The 18,812-nt window shown below is 39.0% G+C and overlaps 1 protein-coding gene across 2 annotated transcripts in view; it reads right to left on the reverse strand.

The window, feature by feature from the left end:
- Positions 1-18,812, reverse strand: part of Sort1 (sortilin 1) — a 68,083-nt gene that overhangs the window by 21,655 nt on the left and 27,616 nt on the right. Inside the window, exons 4-8 of one of the 2 annotated variants that reach the window (XM_015505095.2) lie at positions 9,533-9,635; positions 8,890-9,054; positions 5,338-5,411; positions 2,690-2,739; positions 1,522-1,649 (exon numbers count right to left, since the gene is read on the reverse strand). In XM_015505095.2, the coding sequence (XP_015360581.2) occupies positions 1,522-1,649; positions 2,690-2,739; positions 5,338-5,411; positions 8,890-9,054; positions 9,533-9,635 (520 nt within the window). Of the gene's footprint in view, positions 1-1,521; positions 1,653-2,689; positions 2,740-5,337; positions 5,412-8,889; positions 9,055-9,532; positions 9,636-18,812 lie in introns of both variants that reach the window. The other variant, XM_015505093.2, reaches the window with a different exon arrangement.

Raw genomic sequence — 18,812 nt, forward strand, 5'->3', positions numbered from 1 at the left:
GTCACCAACAACCCATTTTGCCAACTCAAGTGGGAAATTCTCAGCATTCATCTAACTTGATACATCACTTGAATTTAACAAAGCTGATAACTTCCTTCCCCTGAAACACTTTCTTTCACACTATCCTGACTCTCCCCACCTTACTGGTCCCTCCCTCCCAGTCCTCACTGCTAGATTCTTCCTCTTTCCAACCTTCAGTATGGGGATGCTTGGGCTTACTCAGTCCTCCCATCTCTTCTCTACTTACTCATTCCTCCAGAAGGGATATTCTAGTCACATGGCTTTAAATATCATAGAATTTTAGGTGATTCATGCTTACTTGACATTTCTACCTAGATATCTAATGGGCATATCATACCAAAACTGAGTTCTCCCACAGACCTACTCTTTCTGTAGTTTTGGCCATCTCAGAAAATGGCACTGCCATTCATCCAACTGCTCAGGCCAACTCTAAAGTTATCCTTGGTTCCACTTATTGTCTCAAAATACACATCTAATTCATCAGCAAGTCTTATTAGCAATATATTTTAAAAATATATCCACAGTCTCACTGCTTCTCTCCTCACCCACAGTTAACAGCCTGTTCCTAGCTATCACTCTTGCCTCCTCCCCACACACAGAATACATGTGTGCTACCCTGCACATATATATGCTCACATCATTCTCTCACACACAACCCTTTTGCAACTCCTCAGCACATGAAGAGTAAAAAACAAAACAGTGTCTTCACTGTGACCTAGAAAGGCCCATATGATCTGGCTACTGGCTCCCCTCTGACCCATTCCCACACACTCTGGGCACACATTCCCCTGGGCCACACTGCTCTCTGCCCCTTTTCTTCAATAGATGGAGCATGCTCCAGCCTGAAGGTCTGTCCCCACACATACTGTTCCTCCCCTTCTCCTCCCAGATGTCTGTATAGTCCTGTGCTCACACATTCAGATCCTAGCCAGCCCCCCTTGACCACCCAGTATGCAACACTGCCTTGTTTCCTGCTGCTGTGTCCTTACTCTGCTTTAGACTGTTTTGCAGATTTAATTAACCCAATACACTTATTTGCTTAGTATTTGTTTCCCCACTTGAATATAAGTTCTGAGAGCAGGAAATTGATCTATTTTGTTCACTGCTATATTCCTAAGACCTAGAGTAGAACCTAGAACATTGTAGATATTCAACTGATGTTACTTATTTTTATTTTATTACTATTATTGAATGGTATTTTGTTACCATGATTAAGTAGATGGCTTTTTTTTTTCAGATATCCACGTCTGAATAAAGTTCAAACACTGATCTATATATCCCCCAAAACAATACCAAAATTCATATGGTAACAAAAGACCAAAGTGCAGAGCAGCCCATGAGGGGGATCAATCAGTCTCTGTAAACAGAATCACCCCAAACTTTATAGGGATATTAAATATTGCAAAAATAAGAAACTCTGTTGGTACTAAGCAGTAAATGGATCTAGGAGAGGCATATTTGCAGAAATGTCAGACCTCAAAGTGAAAAGGCAATACCCACCTTATCAGCCATCACAGAGGCAAAAAGGAAACGTCCCCCAAGACCAAATGAGTAGATTTTCACACCAATGGTTTTGAAGCTTTTTCCCAAGTCTGAAGTTCTCCATAATTCCAGTGCCCCAAGATCAGCTTCTTAAACAAGACAAAATATTAATTAAACTTTCATTTACTGATGAGCCCAGATCAAAACAGCTGCTTTAGAATTGCTCTTAATTTAATAACAAAGTATTCTAAATCCTATGCATGCTAATTAAGTAATAACACAAACAGGATACAGCATGAGGTTCAGGGAATTCACATTTGGGTTTTATTTTGTATGTGAAATGTTTTATGCTGGATGGAAAGATAGAATTTTCTTAATTCCTATACAATATCACATAAAAACATCACAGCCACAGCATCCTGCTCTTCTTTCTCCTCCTTGTTCTCCTCCTCCTCCCCCTTTTCAGTGCTAGGAATTGAACCCAGGCCTTGCACAAGCTGGGCAAACATTCTACCACTGAACTAGATCCCCAGCCCTTTTTATTGATTTGTTTGTTTCTGTTTTATTTTGTTTGTGGTATTGAGGATTGAACCCAAGACCTTGCACATGGCGAGGCAAGTACTCTAACACTGAGGTACACCCCCAATGCTTTTTATTTTTTATTTTGAAACAAGTCTTTCTAAGTTGCCCAGGCTGTCCTTGAACTTGTGATCCTCCTGCCTCAGCCTCCCTGTAGCTGGGATTACAGGTGTGAGCTACCATGCCAGGCCATTCCATGTTCTTTTGCAGAAATCATGATGCATTTCAATTTGCTATTGTTTATAGCCTAATATTTGCTTTATATAAATACACTGCTAAAATTAAGTATACTATCTCCATGTTCAGCCTATTCATGAACACACACACAGGGATGCATGCTGCTGGGGTCTGAATCCAGGACCTAGTGCATCTAGGCAAGTGCTCTACCACTGACTATTACCCCCAGTCCTAGCCTACATTTTTATTTGACATGGGCACAGAATAATAATTTGGTTGTACTTTCAAGATTTTAAAAATCACTAACAGGTCTCTTTAGCTATCAAAATTTCAGGAGAATGGAATAGTCTTGTTTCTATCTCACACAATCCAGAATATTCTACCATGAATGGATACCAGGACACCCTTTGTGGAACTAAAACATACTTACTGCAGGAGACATTTGCATAGGTAGTAAAGAAGATGGTGTTCTCTGACCCCCTATATAAGGCAAAGACAGGGGAGAAAAAAGGGTTAAGGCTGCTGATGGGCTATATCAACCTTAGTCACAAAGCCCATGGCAAGTCTAGTAAATGTCATCCACAGGCACCAACTGACAGCCTTCTCTGCTACTGTGCACCCATTTCTCCTGTGGTCTGCCAAGATCCTTAGGGCCTTGCCCCATGTTTCTCCTAGACCATTATGGGGGCGCATTCAGGCAGCCAAAGTAATCTGTTTAAACTCTCCAAATTTGCCTCTTCTGTCATACTGTTTCCCCCGTAAAATGCTTTTCTCTCACATAACCAAACTGTACCCTCACAAACTCAAGCTTAAAAATCTAGCTCTCCTATGAAGCGTTCTTGTCATTCTAACTGGAAGGCTTCTTTGATGCAAGCTGCTAGAGCAGTGATTTCTCAATCAGGGTCTATTGTAGCATAATATTTGCTTTACATGAATACACTGCTAAAATTAGACATTTGGCAAAGTCTGGAGACATTTTTGGTTGTCACAACTGGGGTGGAGGGTGGGGTGGGCAGGAGTTGTTACTAACATTTAGCAGGTACAGGCCAGGGGGGCCGCTGCACATCTTATAATGGAGCAGAGCCCTCAATAAGGAATTATCCAGCCCAAAATGTCACCAGTGACACACTTGAGAAACTGCCCTCCGTATCAGCCACTTGACATTCACTGTCTCCCAGTTGGCTATGTTAATAGCACGGTGTGTGCCTCATATCTCTCCTTCATACTCATTGGTTTCTTCAGGTCAGGTACTAAATTTTATGCTTTTATTTCCTCTCAGAATCCAGTTTGATGATTTGTATGAGCTAACTAATTTAGTTCTTTCATTTCAAATAGACAACTAGGTCAGAGGTTGAGTTACTTAAAATGTAACTTGCAAAAGGAGTTTGCAGGGAACTAGATTCAGACCCTAATGTTACTTAGAGATGACTACCAGCAAAAGTTGCTGGGTTTGAGCCTGTTGTCTCAGGACTTCAGGTTGTAAACTCCTAGACAGCAAACATCTAAAAGGTGAGTATCTGTTATAATATATTTAGAGTCAAACAAAGTAATGAATTATAAAAGTGAATAACCTTGCATAGAATTCAAAATATCATTTTAACGGAACTTTCTGATTTTAAAGATGAATTCTAATGATCAAATTTTCTATACTCTTAAACATGTGCTACATTTCTAAATCCAACAGAATTGAAAACATTTGTTAACTTAATTCCCTTAAAAATCACTTCATTCCTGACTACATCTAATATGGTACAAGCAAAATTCATTAAAATGCATTAAATGAGAGCAAATGTGGTATGTATACCACAGTGTTGCTGTCAAAACCTCACTGAATGAGCATTTCTGGAAAAGGTCCACTTTTTTAAGTTTTAATTAATTTTGGTAGACATTTCAAATGTGTATTACACATTTTCCTGATTGCCTAAGTAGAGTACATTAAACTCTTTCTTGGGATTATAGTTCATCATTAGGAACATCAATCATATCAAACCATCATACAGTGTCCCCATTAGAAGTTACTGAAGTCCGTATCCTTTCTTGATCCAGCAATGAATAATTTCATACTGTTACAAGCTCTAAGTTTTGTCTGTTCTCTTATAGTTTTTATGCCTCCTTCCAGCTCTCAGGCTATAATTCTAATACTGTCATGTGCTTGTTGCCAGCAGCCACTAGCTCATCTCTGGCAGCAATCTGCTACAAACTGGGAAAACAGATTAACAATTTTGTTGAAATTAGTCAAAGGAAAAAAAGAGAGACACTCTCAACAAGAGTCTGAGCCTAATCAGAATTTTGGAGGTATGAAGGCTGTTAGTTAACTCTTTCCTTTTTTTTTTTTAGTTGTTGATGGACCTTCATTTATTTACATGCGGTGCTGAGAATTGAACCCAGTGCCTCATATATGCTAGGCAAGCACTCTACCACTGAGCCATCACCCCAGCCCTGTTAATTCAACTCTTTCTCAACCACCCCCAACATTCCCCAAACAAATATTTTGCAAAGTAAAAACAAAAGCCCAGGGAGGTTAAGTCACTGTCTAGCAGCAGAGCCAGGTTGGAACCAAGGTGACTTGACTCTCAAATAAGAGCTCCCTCAACCTCGACATCTCTATGCAGGCACCCGATGGGAGCATTGCATCCTGCCAAGAGAAGTGAGTACATTCTAGTGAACGGACAGTGTGCCTTTCGCAGTCTGAAAGCTCGTTCAGCTTTCTTCCTGATTACTTACTACGTTCTACATAACTAAAATGAATTCCTAGACAAGGGAGCGTAAATCTGGGTGCAGAGAAGCATTTATCCCCAAACTAAAGTTGTCACAAGATGCAGAATAAATCCTTTGCAGGCAGAAGCTACTCAATCACGTGCTTTGTTTATATTCTAACATTTAGTCAGACTAAGTATTCTTTTCCAGCACAATAGAAGTTCTTCCAGGTTGAGGTCTGTGTCATACCCTTTTCTCCCTTATGGCACCCTGAAGAGTACTTGGCACATAGTAAGTGCTCAATATTTATTCATGTGACTTTTGGCAGCATTATCAGAAAAGGTTTAGGGCTATGCACAGATGGAATCTTCTGTTACTCACCATTTGGCCAAACACACTGATTTGTGGATTTCTTCCCATTTTCCCCCAAAATTCTTGGACACCCACAGGCCATTCTGAAAGATTATAAATGACTTATCAAAATTCCAGCTTTATCCTGTGCAGCTGCTTGTATGACTTTTAATAATTCATATCTGATCATACAGGACAGTAAACACACACTCTGAGGCTCCACCAGAGCTCCCTGAGCTTCACAGATACATACATGGCTCATCTGGGCTCCTTCAGGGTCTTGGGAGTTCAGAATAACAAATACATATGAAGCTCCCACTGGATGTTACATAAGGGATACAAAGATGAATAAGACCCACTCCCTACTCTCAAGGAGCTCACAAGGGGCATAGATAAGAAGGTCAATGCCAGGTGGTAAATGACATGGAAACAGCCTAGTGTAGAAGTGGGGAGGGGAGGAACACTGCATCAGAGAGTTTCCTGAAGAGGAGAGTCGCATCCACTCTGAAATGAACAGTATAACCAAAATAAGGCACACATGGAGATGAGATGCTGCTGCACAAAGCTAGATCAGTCTTGCAAAGGCAAGGAGGTACTAAAGCACTGCAACACGTGTAGGAAGCTCAAAGCCATTGAACATCAACTTGCATAGGTGAGGAAATGCAGAGCTAATGCTCTGAAGAAAGGTGAGGCAAGCTCACGGACAGCCTCCTTGTAGGTCAGGCACTGTAAGTGAGGTGCTCTCCTCAGGAGGAAGACTCTACAGTTTCCCTTTCTTAAGTGGCATACTTGGATGAGAATGGGAAAGATGGATTTCAGAAGGTCCCAACTGAAAGTAGGACATGTGATAAATAACTGTCACATTAATTAATTATTTTATTTTTTAATTTTTAATTTTTTTTTATTTTTTAATGTTTATTTTTTAGTTTTTGGTGGACACAACATCTTTGTTTGTATGTGGTGCTGAGGATTGAACCTGGGCCGCATGTATGCCAGGCGAGCCTGCTACTACTTGAGCCACATCCCCAGCCCAACTGTCACATTAATTTAATTAAGAGTTAATAGGGGGGCTGGGGCTGGGGCTGAGAGGTAGCACACTTGCCTGGCATGTGTGAGGCACTGGGTTCAATTCTTAGCATCACATATAAATAAATAAAATAAAGGTCTATCAACAACTAAAAAAAAAAAAAAAAAAGAGTTAATGAGGGCGGCTGGGCATGTCTGTAATCCCAGCAGCTCAGGAGGCTGAGGCAGGAGGATCAAGAGTTCAAAGCCAGCCTCAGCAAAAATGAGGTGCTAAGTAACTCAGTGAGACCCTATCTCTAAATAAAATCTAAAATAGGGCTGGAGACGTGGCTCCGTGGTCAAGTGCCCCTGAGTTCAATCCCTTGTATCCAAAAAAAAAAAAAAAAGTTAATGAGGATTTCAACCATAGCCTTGAGGAATAGGACCAGTAGGAGTTCAGAAGCTAGAATGGAACTAGATGACTTTTCCTGTAGGGTAGTACAGGTATGGGTGTGTATGTGGGTATATGTGGGTGTCCTTAAGCACATATTATCTCAAAGTCAATCACTTTGGGTTTGGGGTTGGGGTCTAGAATGCATTGTTGTATCATTAACTAGCATAAGGATTAAGGGAAGAAGAGCACACCTGAGAGAAGGACATGGAAGAAGTTCAGTTTTGGATTGAGTTTGAGGTATCTGTGTAACATACAGCTAGAGATACCAAGGAGGCAGCAAGATAGGACTCTGAGGCCCTACAGGGAAGCCAGGGCTAGAGATAAGTGATAGTTAAACTGTAAAAGTGGCAGAGATTACTACTCAGAGCAAAATGAGCAGGGGGCATTTAAGGGTAGTTGAAAGGTGTTTAAGACCAACAAGGAATGACCAGAAAGGTAAACAAAGGGAATGATGTCACAGAACCAAGCCAGTGGGATTCCCCAAAGGAGGGATGGCCAATACTTTGAAATGCAGCAGACTCAATAATATGAAGACTGACAATGTCAGTTATATTGACAACGTGAGTTAATTGAGCTCACCTTCAGTGGAGATAGGACAGAGATGTTCTGGTACAGATGAAACTGAATGGGGCTGATCTAGACAGAGTTAATCTTCTGTGCTCCCCCACCCTCACCCACCATTCTTCAATGTCCCCCTTCCTTTGGTAATAATCACCTCATAGCATTTCTAATTTACCCTTAATTGGAAGAAATTCCAGGCAAAAATACAGATTGTTTCTGTCCCTTCTTGAGGATTGCTTTTTTTTTTTCTTTTTTTTTTTTTAATGTGCTTGAGATACTTGGAGATAAGAGGGTCAAAGGGGAGATCCATGGTTCTGTCTATTTTCATGGAGGTCTGTTAGCTCCATTTAATTTCTCTAAGGTCTGAAGCACCCCAGCAAGCCCTTCCTCTGGCCTCCATCAGCTAAGTATAAATAAGACCCTGTTGGAGCACCTCTCAGCCTCATCTCTACTCAAACATCTCCCTACGAAAGACTCAGCACCTGGACCTCTCTTCCTGGCCCTTCATCCTCTCCATGTCACCTTTGCCCTGCCTGCCTAGTCCACAGTTGGTTGTCTTGTTTCTGCCCCAGAATAGTCAGCACAACAATGGCTCTTAAATTTTAGAGTGCAGGCCCTGCTGGGGAGCTAGATAAAAACATGAGCCACTGCAAGCAAAAGTCACAGGTTTCTTGTATCTGGGTTGAGGCTTAGGGATTCGCATCTTTAACCCACTTGTCAGATGCTCCCATCGGATGCTGCTGCTCAGTAGAGTATACCAAGCCTACTTATACCATATACACTCTACTTATACACCATGTAAGTCTACTTACATACCCTATATACATACTTATATACAAGATATACTTATATAATCAGTAGACTATACCAAGTCTACTTATAGACATATACACTTATAAGGAAAGTCACATAAGCGTAAAGTGTAATTTTGACCATCATAGTCTGGCCACTCAGCCACTTGGCACCCTCAATTCCAGGTCTGGAGACTGGTCTTCCATGACAGCAAGAGCTGAATGTGTTCTTCAAGGAACTTTCAGAAGACAGATGGGTCAATGAGTGAGGGACACTGGTTTCTGGGGATAGTATAGGAATGTGGTAGGGGGCTCAGGGAGTTGAGGATTTGGATATTTAATACATGAAATGTCAAAGGCAGAAATCGATACATAACCAAAGAATTAGCAAAAAAGAAAAAAAATATAAAAAGATGTGGTTTGGTCACCAGAAAGGAACAATAAAAATACTAGGAATTTGATGATTTACACTTATCTCTGGCAGCACAACAAGAATTAAATTATTTTTAGTTCATTTCTTCAATAGCACATATCTATTTGCTTAAAAAATTATAGTGGCAACTTACATTATCCTTATCTGAATAGAAAGCAAACAGAAATCATATTCTTTATCAAATAGGGAAGAAAAGTAAAAAATACATATTTTGTGTGTAAGACAACACTGGGAAAAAGGCCAACATAAAAGCATTAGCTACCATGTCCTTTTAAGACAGTCTATTCTTAAAGTATAAAAATGGCAACAGGCAAGCCAAGCTTCTCAACTGGACTCACCTCAGTGCTGAGGGCTAACAGGTAATCAGAATTATTGGGACTATACATCATCTGAGTCAAAGGATGAAAAGGGAGATCTGTCTGCACGAAGTTCTTTGCAAAATCTGATGACCTGAAGATTCTTCCTCCACGACTTCCTCCAGATACCTCTGCTGTTAATATCACCTGACCAGGAAGAGAAAGATCAAATTTAGCAAAGAAAGTTCTTGTGCCATTTTCACCAGACATTAAACTCTTTAGATTATATAAAGATTTGTTGCTCCATTTGATTCCTTAAGTATTAATCTTAAAAAAAATCATTCTGAATTGAGCTAATACATTATACCTGCGATTTTGAGCCTGATCAATTTTGAGATTTGTTAGTTTCCCAAGAGACTAAAATGTTGTCATGGGGAGTACACACATAATGCTAAAAACTGCAACAGAGGTAGAAAGATTTTGATGCATCTTAGACAGGTACCGAAAAACCTGTGTGCTTAAGATTCTTGTGTGATTGATATTAAACTATGCCTAATTTTAAAAATTCAGCAATACTAAACTAAAATACAATATTGTGTATCTCTGGATTATTTTAATACTAACATCAGACAGCCCTGTATGTGTTATCAAGTACCAACTTTATAGATGTAGGAATGAATCTCACCTTTCCAGAGTTCTCAGGACCAATAGCCATGCCAAATTCAGTCCGAATAAAGGTGTTGTTGATAAGATTTGTAATATCCTTAAAGTTCTTCCCATAATCCTCACTGAGAGGAAGAAAAAAAAAGGCAAATTTAGAGTGTGGTGATGAATATTATTGGGTTCATATTTGGCTTCTTCTCTCTCTTATCATGACTTTTTCCAGTGGGGGCCTGACTAGTCAGAGAAAATCCAACTCCTTCACCAGTGAGGGGTTCAGGAATCAGGGAGTGACCTAGGTTGAGCCAGCAAGACAAAAAGGGAAAGTTTCATATATATATAATTATATATATATATATATATATATATATCATAATAATATATATAAATATATATCTTATTGTTTGTGAGTGGTGCTGGGGATTCAAACTTTGAAACCAAGGGCCTCATATATGCCAGGCAAATTCTACCACTGAGCCACATCTCTAGCCCCAAAAGAGAAAGTTTAAGAGTTTGAGGTCTTCTAGAGAACACATTTCTCCCCCAGAAAACCACTTGCTGAAATGGTCTGTTTCCCCTTAGACCAGCTGTTCTCAATCAGAGTGTTTCTGTCCCCCAGGGAACATTTGGTAATATATGGAGATATTTTTAATATTCAGGGTTCAGATGCTACTGGCATCAAGTGGTGGTCAGTGAGGCCACCAAATACCCTACAATGCTCAGGAAACAATCCCACAAAAACAAAAGAATCATCTGTACCCAATGTCAACAGCACTAAAGTTGAGGAGTCCCAACAATGTAGTACGTGAATGCAAAGCAAAAAATCACTAGTCATTTTGCAAAGGACGGGACAAATGAAGTAATTCTGGAATTCCAGAGAAGCAGAGCCTAGGACACCGGATTGCACCGGCCCTGAAGCCTGTTCTTGCTCTGTGTTTAGTTCTGTGAATCAATAATTCCCTTGTTATTCAAGCTAGTTAGAGTGGAATCTGCTAAATGCAGCCAAAGGCCTCCTAACTAAACTGTTAATCCATAGCACTTACTACAAAGCTGTAAATTTATAGTAGAGGTTTTGATGTTTTTCCCACTAAAAGTTACCATCCCTAGACAAAAGTTTCTAACATATGTAGCTCACAAATTACAGTTAGGAAAAAACAACCATCCTTAACTCTTGATTTCTCAAAGCTTTTCCCAAAAGTTCATTTCAACAATACCTTTGAGAGGTATTTGAATCCACGTTCAGGTTTTAAGAAATCTAACATGAACCTAAAGGGGTTCTGTATTTTGTTAAATGCTTTTTCTGCATATATTCTCTAGCTCCATCCATTTACCAAAATGCCATGATTTTATTCTCTTTTAATGCTGAGAAATATTCCATATAAAAATATGCCACATTTTTAAAATCCATTCATCTACTGAAGGGCATCTAGGTTGGTTCCACAATTTAGCTACTGTGAATTGTGCTGCTATAAACATTGATGTGGCTGTGTCCCTGTAGTATGCTGTTTTTAAGTCCTTTGGGTATAAACCGAGGAGTAAGATAGCTGGGTCAAATGGTGGTTCCATTCCAAGTTTTCCAAAGAATCTCCATACTTCTTTCCAGATTGGTTGCATCAATTTGCAGTCCCATCAGCAATGTATGAGTGTGCCTTTTTCCCCACATCCTCACCAACATTTATTGTTGTTTGTATTCTTAATAGTTGCCATTCTGACTTGAGTGAGATGAAATCTTACAGTAGTTCTGATTTGCATTTCTCTAATTGCTAAAGATGTTGAACGTGTTTTCATACATTTGTTGATTGATTGTATATCATCTTCTGAGAGGTATCTGTTTAGTTCCTTGGCCCATTTATTGATTGGGTTGTTGTTTTTTTTTGTTTGTTTGTTTGTTTGTTTTTTGATGTTAAGTTTTTTGAGTTCTTTATATATCCTAGAGTTAAGTGCTCTATAAGATGTTCACGTGGTAAAAACTTGCTCCCATTCTGTAGGCTCTCTATTTACCTCACTAATTGCTTCTTTTGCTGAGAAGAAGCTTTTCAGTTTGAATCCATCCCATTTATTGATTCTTGAATAGAAGTCTTGTTAAGGAAGTGGGGGCCTAATCTGATATGATGAAGATTTGGGCCTACTTTTTCTTCTATTAGGCGCTGGGGGGCGGGGAGCATGGGAGGAATGTTGAAACTTTAGATAGGGCAAAGGGAAAGGAGGGGAAGGGAGGGGGCAAAGGGGTAGGAAAGACGGTGGAATGAGATGGACATCATTACCCTAAGTACATGTATGAAGACAGGAATGGTTTGACTCTACTTTGTGTACAACCAGAGACATGAAAAATTGTGTACTATGAATTGAATTGCATTCTGCTGTCATATATAACAAATTAGAATAAATAAATAAATTTAAAATTAAAAAAAGAAATCTAACATGAGCAAACAACTAGGAGCTGTCTGACAGGTTTAATGTTATGCACTGCTCTCTTAAAACAATAATGAAATGCCAAATCAATTTAAATTTGTTAAATTTAAGTATCTATCCATGAAGACCACAGTGCATTGCAAGTTAGTTGCCCAGAGAAAAGGTCTTCACTATAGAATTTATGACCTAAAAGGATGGTACAAATTTTGGTTGTATCTTCACTAAATAAAGAACCAAGAATAACAGAACGTGAGAGATGCAAGGAATCAAGGAGAACAGCTTGTTTGACTCCCTCACGTGAGGAATTGCAAGAGGAGACACTTTATCAAAAGTCAAGTAGTTAATTAAGGACAAAATTGAAACTACAGTCCAGCTCTTTTAATTCTTAGCTTCAAACTAAAGACTACTTTAAATTAACTGTGAGGTTTTCCTCTCTTGCTAGGGCTTGTGATAGGACAGTAGAGATAGGTTGACAGGAAGCTGGAGACAGGAGGGACACGCCAATGTGGTTCAGGTCTCTGGTAGTATGTTAAAATAAACTGCATGTCTTTAAGTTGTTCAGATGACTCCTCCTCTCCAGAGGAAATTCCTGGCTACATAAAATAGGGATTGACACCACTCAATAAATTCCTACACAGCCCTAACTTTGGCTTTTGAGTACAAGATCAGTTCTTACTCTCCTGACAGCCAGCAAGAGATGTGCATAAACAATTCCCAGCTCTGCAGGATCCACAGCAGCAGCAGCAGCCCATACAACCTTCCCAGGGGCTGCAGCAGTTTGTCTATTAGCATTTACAAATCTCCCCCCTTTGTGGCATCCCCAGGGAACCTCCACAAACCTGTTGGCAAGCCTGCTTGCTTTCTAAGAACTTGGCACAACAAACTCATCCTTGTGCCCTTCAGAAAAAGAAAGCAACATGAGTGAAATGAAACATCTGTGGCAACCCTGTGGTAGTCAGTTAAACAAATGGAGAACCTGCTGGGGGTTAAATAACTAGGGTTCTGTTAGGCTGCTTTGGGCCTGGAGAGATATAACATAGAAAATAAAGCTACATTCAAATAAAATGCTATCAGCATACATATGCATATGGCATGCATCGCAAAGTGGAAATCAATAATACACCCTGAAAACTGAATCTGCTTTTCAAACTCCATAAGATAATTAATGGAATTATACACAGCAGTCAAGTGATGAGTTAACAATTAAAACCCTGTGAAACCATCTTTTAGAAACAAATCTTTTTAATAACCATTTTATGCGTCAACCCCTAATATCTGCTCATTTAGATTACCAAAAATAATCGCTTTTGGTGTATCTGTGGTCTAAACATGCACATGAATTGCACATGTTTACAACTCGAGATAACAATGCTGAAACACAAATGTGTGAAATAGAGCTTGCCTTGGTCCATTTGGACTGCTATAACAGAATACCATAGCCTGGGTGGTTTAAAAGCAACAGAAATTTACTTCTCACACTTCTGGAGGCTGGGAAGTCTAAGATCAGGGTACCGGCAGACTTGGTGTCTGGTGAAGGCCTACTTCCTAGTTCACAAATTGCCATATTGTCACTTGTCACTGTAACATTATAAGGCAGAAAGGTCAAGGGAACTCCCTGGGTCAGTCTCTCTCTTTCAAAATATGTTTCTATTCTCTTTCCCACGGCCCCTCATACTAGAAATTGAACCCAGGGCTGTGTGCGCACTAGGCAAGCACTTTACCACTGAGCCCCGTCCCCACACCAGGGGTGTCTTTTATAATAGCACTAATCTTTTTTTTAAAAAAAATTTATGGAAATTATTTTTTAATACCTTTGTTTTATTTATTTATTTTTATGTGGTGCTGAAGATGGAACTCAGGGCCTCACAAAGCGCTAGGCGAGCATTCTACCCCTGAGCCACAACCCCAGCCACACCCCCATAATGGCACTAATCTTTTTTGTGAGGACTCTATCCTCACATCTTCATCACCCACCAAAGGCCCCCACCTCCTAATGCCATCACTTTGGGGGTTAGGATTTCTTTATTTCTTTCTTTTTGTGATGCTGGGGATTGAACCCAGGGCCTTGGGCATGCAAGGCAAGCACTCTACCAACTGAGCTATATCCCCAGCCCGGAAGGTTAGGATTTCAACATATGAATCTGAGGGGGACAATTAGACTATAGTTTTCTGCCCTTGCCTCTGCCCCCAAGTTTATGTCCAGATTCTCACATGCAAAATACATTCATTATATCTCAAGAGCCTTTAAAGTCTTAACTCTTTCTAGCATCAAGTCTAAAGTATAAAATCCAAAATGTCATCTGAATATTATCTAAATCATATTATCAAAATGTCATCTGAATATTATCTAATCCAAAAGGGAGAAATGAGAAAGAATAGAGGAGATCCAGGAAAGTCCAAACCACAAGGCAAACTCCATGAGATATTAAGGCTTGAGAATAATATTCACTGGCTCAATGTTCTGTCCTCCAGATCCACTGAGCTGATGGATGACCCTGCACACATGGCTTTGGGTGAAAGCTATCTCTAAATGAGAAAGGTTACCCTTCCTAACCTAGCCCCAAATTTGAAACTGAGGAGGCAACCTTGATGATTTCTGAATTGCTTTGAGGGTCATTGTCTTGAAAAATAGTACCTATTAGCTGAATAGTTTTATGGTTCCATCCTTTCAAACTCAAGAAGTCCAGCAGCCTTCATTCCATTATGTCTCCTTCCTCTTAAGTTCAAACTAGTAATTTTTTTGCTGGATTAAGTTAAGTTAATTAAGTTTATAGCTCATATCTATATTCATCTTTATCAAACGGTCTCTTGGCCAATTCTTAGTGTTCACAATTTTTGCAATATGTGTAGACTGAGAAATTCCTAAATCTTTAAGTTCTGCTTCCTTTATGCTTAACAATTCTGTCTTTAAGTTCATTCTTCTCAAATTTTGCTATCAGCTGTCACGAAGAGCCAAAGCTATAGCTTCAATTCATTGCTTAGATATCGCTTTAGCTAAACTCCCAATTTTGTCACTTGCAAATTCTACCTACTATATAACACTATAACATGAACACAATTTAGTCAAGTTTTTTTGCCACTTTATAACACAGATTGCCTTTGCTTCATTATCTAATAACACAAGCTTCTTTTCTGTCTGCAACCTCCTCATGACAGCCTTTAGCATTTACATTCTCACTAACATTGTGCCATGGATTACAAACACACTGGCTAAGACAGAAGCTTTTTCTGCAACTGTACCTCTTTTTGTCTATATCCTCAATAGAATCATTTATAAATTTTTATTCATTACAATCTAGGCTGTTTCTAACATGCACCTGGAAACTCTACCCATTTTTTCTATTCCTTTTTTCAGTTTGCCATGTTGCCAGTTTGCCAATAAAAATAATTATTGAGTTACAGTTTTAATTGGAAAAGTTGATACAGTTCACCCCCATTCACACAATCTGTATTTGCAAATTTGCCTACACACTTAAATCTATTTGTAACCCCAAAGTCAATGTTCATGGTGCTTTCACAGTCAGTTGGAGATATTAGCAAGGCAACAAAGGATTTGAGTCACATAGAACATACGTTCCCAGCTGAAATCAAAGATGATTATACTCTGCCTTCCCATCTCAGCTTTTATACTGCAAACAAGTATCCTATTCATGGTCCATTCAGTGCCATATTTTTGCATTTCTGTATTTTTTGCTAATGATTTTTCTGTTTAAAATGGCCTCCACATGTAGTGGTGATATGCTGTTTACTGTTTCTAAGCAAAAAGACTTTGATATGCCCCATGGTGAAAATACATGAGTTAAACAAGCTTCATCTGAGCAAGGGTTATTAAGCCTTTGGCCATGAACTCAATTTTAATTAAGCAACAATACATACTAAATAAAGTATCTGTAGACAGAAACACACATAAAACAAGGTTATGTACTGATCAGTTGACAAATGTTGTAACCAGAGATTCGCAGAAAACTAACCCTTTATTTCCCCTAGAAGCAATGGTTCAGTATTCACTAATTCAGTGTTTGTGGCAACTTTATAGAACATAATAACTATCACAAATTACAAGTACCAACTGAATTGAAACTTCCAGTTAAAGATCAACAGGGAGAATGTAGCTTATTAAAATGTGCCAAAGGAATCCTAGACCTGAAATAGCTGCCAGGTTACAATGGCAAAATTTGAACCCACACTAACCTTAAAGCCCACTACTTTCAGTCACTTTGTTTTCTGTTTGATGCTACCTTGTATTTTAAATATTTTATTGTGTTTTATCATTCCTGGAAAAATTCATATTTTCTGTAGAAATTCTGAAAATATAAGTGGAAAAAATAAGCAGAACATTACAAATAAAAACTTTTAATCAGAAGGAATATGAATCTGGGTTTCTTATTTTGCTTCGACTGACAAGATAACTCTCAGTATAAAACTAAGTTGTATTAAAGGTGAACTGCCATCATCATCCATTTAAGTAAAGTTTTTCTTTTAAAACAAGCAGTAAAATACATCTTGAAAATGGAATTTTTCTTTACCTGTAACTAATATATACAGTCATTGTTAATAATCTACTGCAGTGAAACTGACCTGAGAATATCATTAAAAAGGTTGCATGTTGGGCTGGGGATGCAGCTCAGTAACAGAGCACTTGCCTATTTGTTTAGCATGTGTGAGGCCCCAGGTTCAATCCCCAGCACCTCAAAAAAAAGAAAAAAAAGTCTGCACACAAGATGGCTTAAAGAAGATGGCTAATTGCATTAGCAACTCTCTGCCTGTTGTATACCTATGTTGTCTTTTTTTCTTTTTCTTTTTTTTTTTTAATCTGAAGCAACTTCCTGAAAAACTTACATTGACCGTAGAATAAACTTTGATATGAAATCTCTTAGAGATTTCCAGATTAATTTCCAAAATTTAAGTAACTTTCAAGAGAAAATAAAAACCAGAAATAAATTAATCCAGTAGTTTTGTGCTAATTAGGTACAGAATTTTGATGCAGAACAATGCATATGTTTGCATGGCTAAGCAGAGCTCATACACTGAGGAGTTAGACTCAAGGCCACAAAGCAAAAAGACGCAGGATATCTTCTGGTTGAAAAAAAAATTATCATCTGAATTATGACTAGTTTATTTTTTAACTTCATATTTGCAAGTGAGAGACAAAGGTACTTAACAAGCTATTATACAAACTAATATTCATTAACAGAGAATCAAAAATTTATACAATTTAAACATGATTTCAACTGAAGGTATTAATATATTCTCTCAATTTTACCTAACCATTAATGCCCTTGGGACTTTATTAGCTCCCAAATCCTTCAACAATTCTTTTTCAAAACCTAAAGAGAAGTATAGTCCCTCTAATTGCACAGGTAAGAGAAAACTTTCTTCTATTATTGCAAGACCTTCTGCCTTACTACCTGCAGCAGGTGGCATATGACTAGCTGTCTTTTATTTGCATTCCTAATAAACCTTTGACCATATAAGATTTAGTAGACAAAGGTAACCTAATAAATAAGGCAGTTAAGAATGCTGTGAAACACAGAAGAGTCTTTGGAGTGGATCTGGTGGCCTTTATTTTTTACTTTCTGTAATTTGGCAACAACAGCATATTCAGAACTTATAACTCATTTTAATTAAACTGTCCCCTCCTTTTTTTCGTTTCTTCCCCACCCCCCCCCCCGCCCCGCCCCGGTACCAGGGATTGAACACAGGGGTGCTTAACCACTGAGCCACGTCTCCAGGCCTTCTGAGACAGGGCCTTGCTAAATTGCTGAGGCTGACTTTGAACTTGTGATCCTTCTGCCTCAGCCTCCTCAACTGCTGGGATTACAGGCATGTGCCATCATACCTGGCTCCTTTCTCTATTTCTGAAGCAAGAGGGACACCTTGGCTAGTGTGTCCAACAATGTGACTCACTTCCAGCCAGGCCAGCCCAGTTGGAGAGGCAACAAGGCATATTTACAGTTTCCACCTAAACTCTGGAAGCAGGTAGGAATCAGCTTTCACTTACTGGTAAGTAAGGTAGAGAGAATTAACATTCAAAGTGACTGGTTAAAACAACAACGGTACTCTGTGCAACATGAAGTAAAACAACCCTGGTAACATCATACTGAGTCAGAAACAAACAGAGCTGCTCTCTAGTAAATTATATGTTAGCAAAGGGGTTCTCATAAAAACAGACGTGATGATGAAAAATGGCTGAGTCAGATGGGGGTGGGTATTTAAGCAGTAACACAGTAAGACTGGTTCTTATTTTGGTTTTGGTTGTCTTAAGGTGGGCACAATATTGAAAAGCAAAAGGATGGGGGGAAAAACTCATGAAAACGCTTTCACTCCCATGGGTCTGCCTTAGGAAAACTATTAGGTTCAATTCCAGCCAAATGATCAAAGAACAATGTAGAGAAAAAGAATTGAGAAGGAGAGCAAAAACCTGGCTAAAGCATTAGGTATGGAAGATAATTCAACTGGAGAGGGAGGAGTTTAAAAAAATCAAATCAAATCACGTAACCATCAATCAGAGAGGAGGCTTTCATTTGCTACTAAAAAATTGAACTAGCAATGAGTATCACAAATATGTATAATATTAATCACAGTAACATTAGTTTCAGTGAAAGAACTAGCTATAACTGTCCAATGGAATAATGATTTTTATGTGCATCTAAAAACCTGAGGGCTTACTAGCAGAGGGGACTGTATGGGCATTGAATAATGGAATGGGTGCAGCTCATAAGGCCAGGTATTAGTAGCATCTGCACAGTGGCAGGGGCTAGGGGCAGAGGTGTGCATATGTAGACGCTGTGGAGGTATTTGGGGACAGGCAATCACTTTTTACTAACTGGCATGGAAGGCTTTCAGTTTGTTTTAACAATTGGTACAGCAGTGCCAGTGCACTTTGGCTACAT

This window comes from Marmota marmota, unplaced genomic scaffold (assembly GCF_001458135.2).
Source record: "Marmota marmota marmota unplaced genomic scaffold, marMar, whole genome shotgun sequence".
NCBI lineage: Eukaryota > Metazoa > Chordata > Mammalia > Rodentia > Sciuridae > Marmota > Marmota marmota.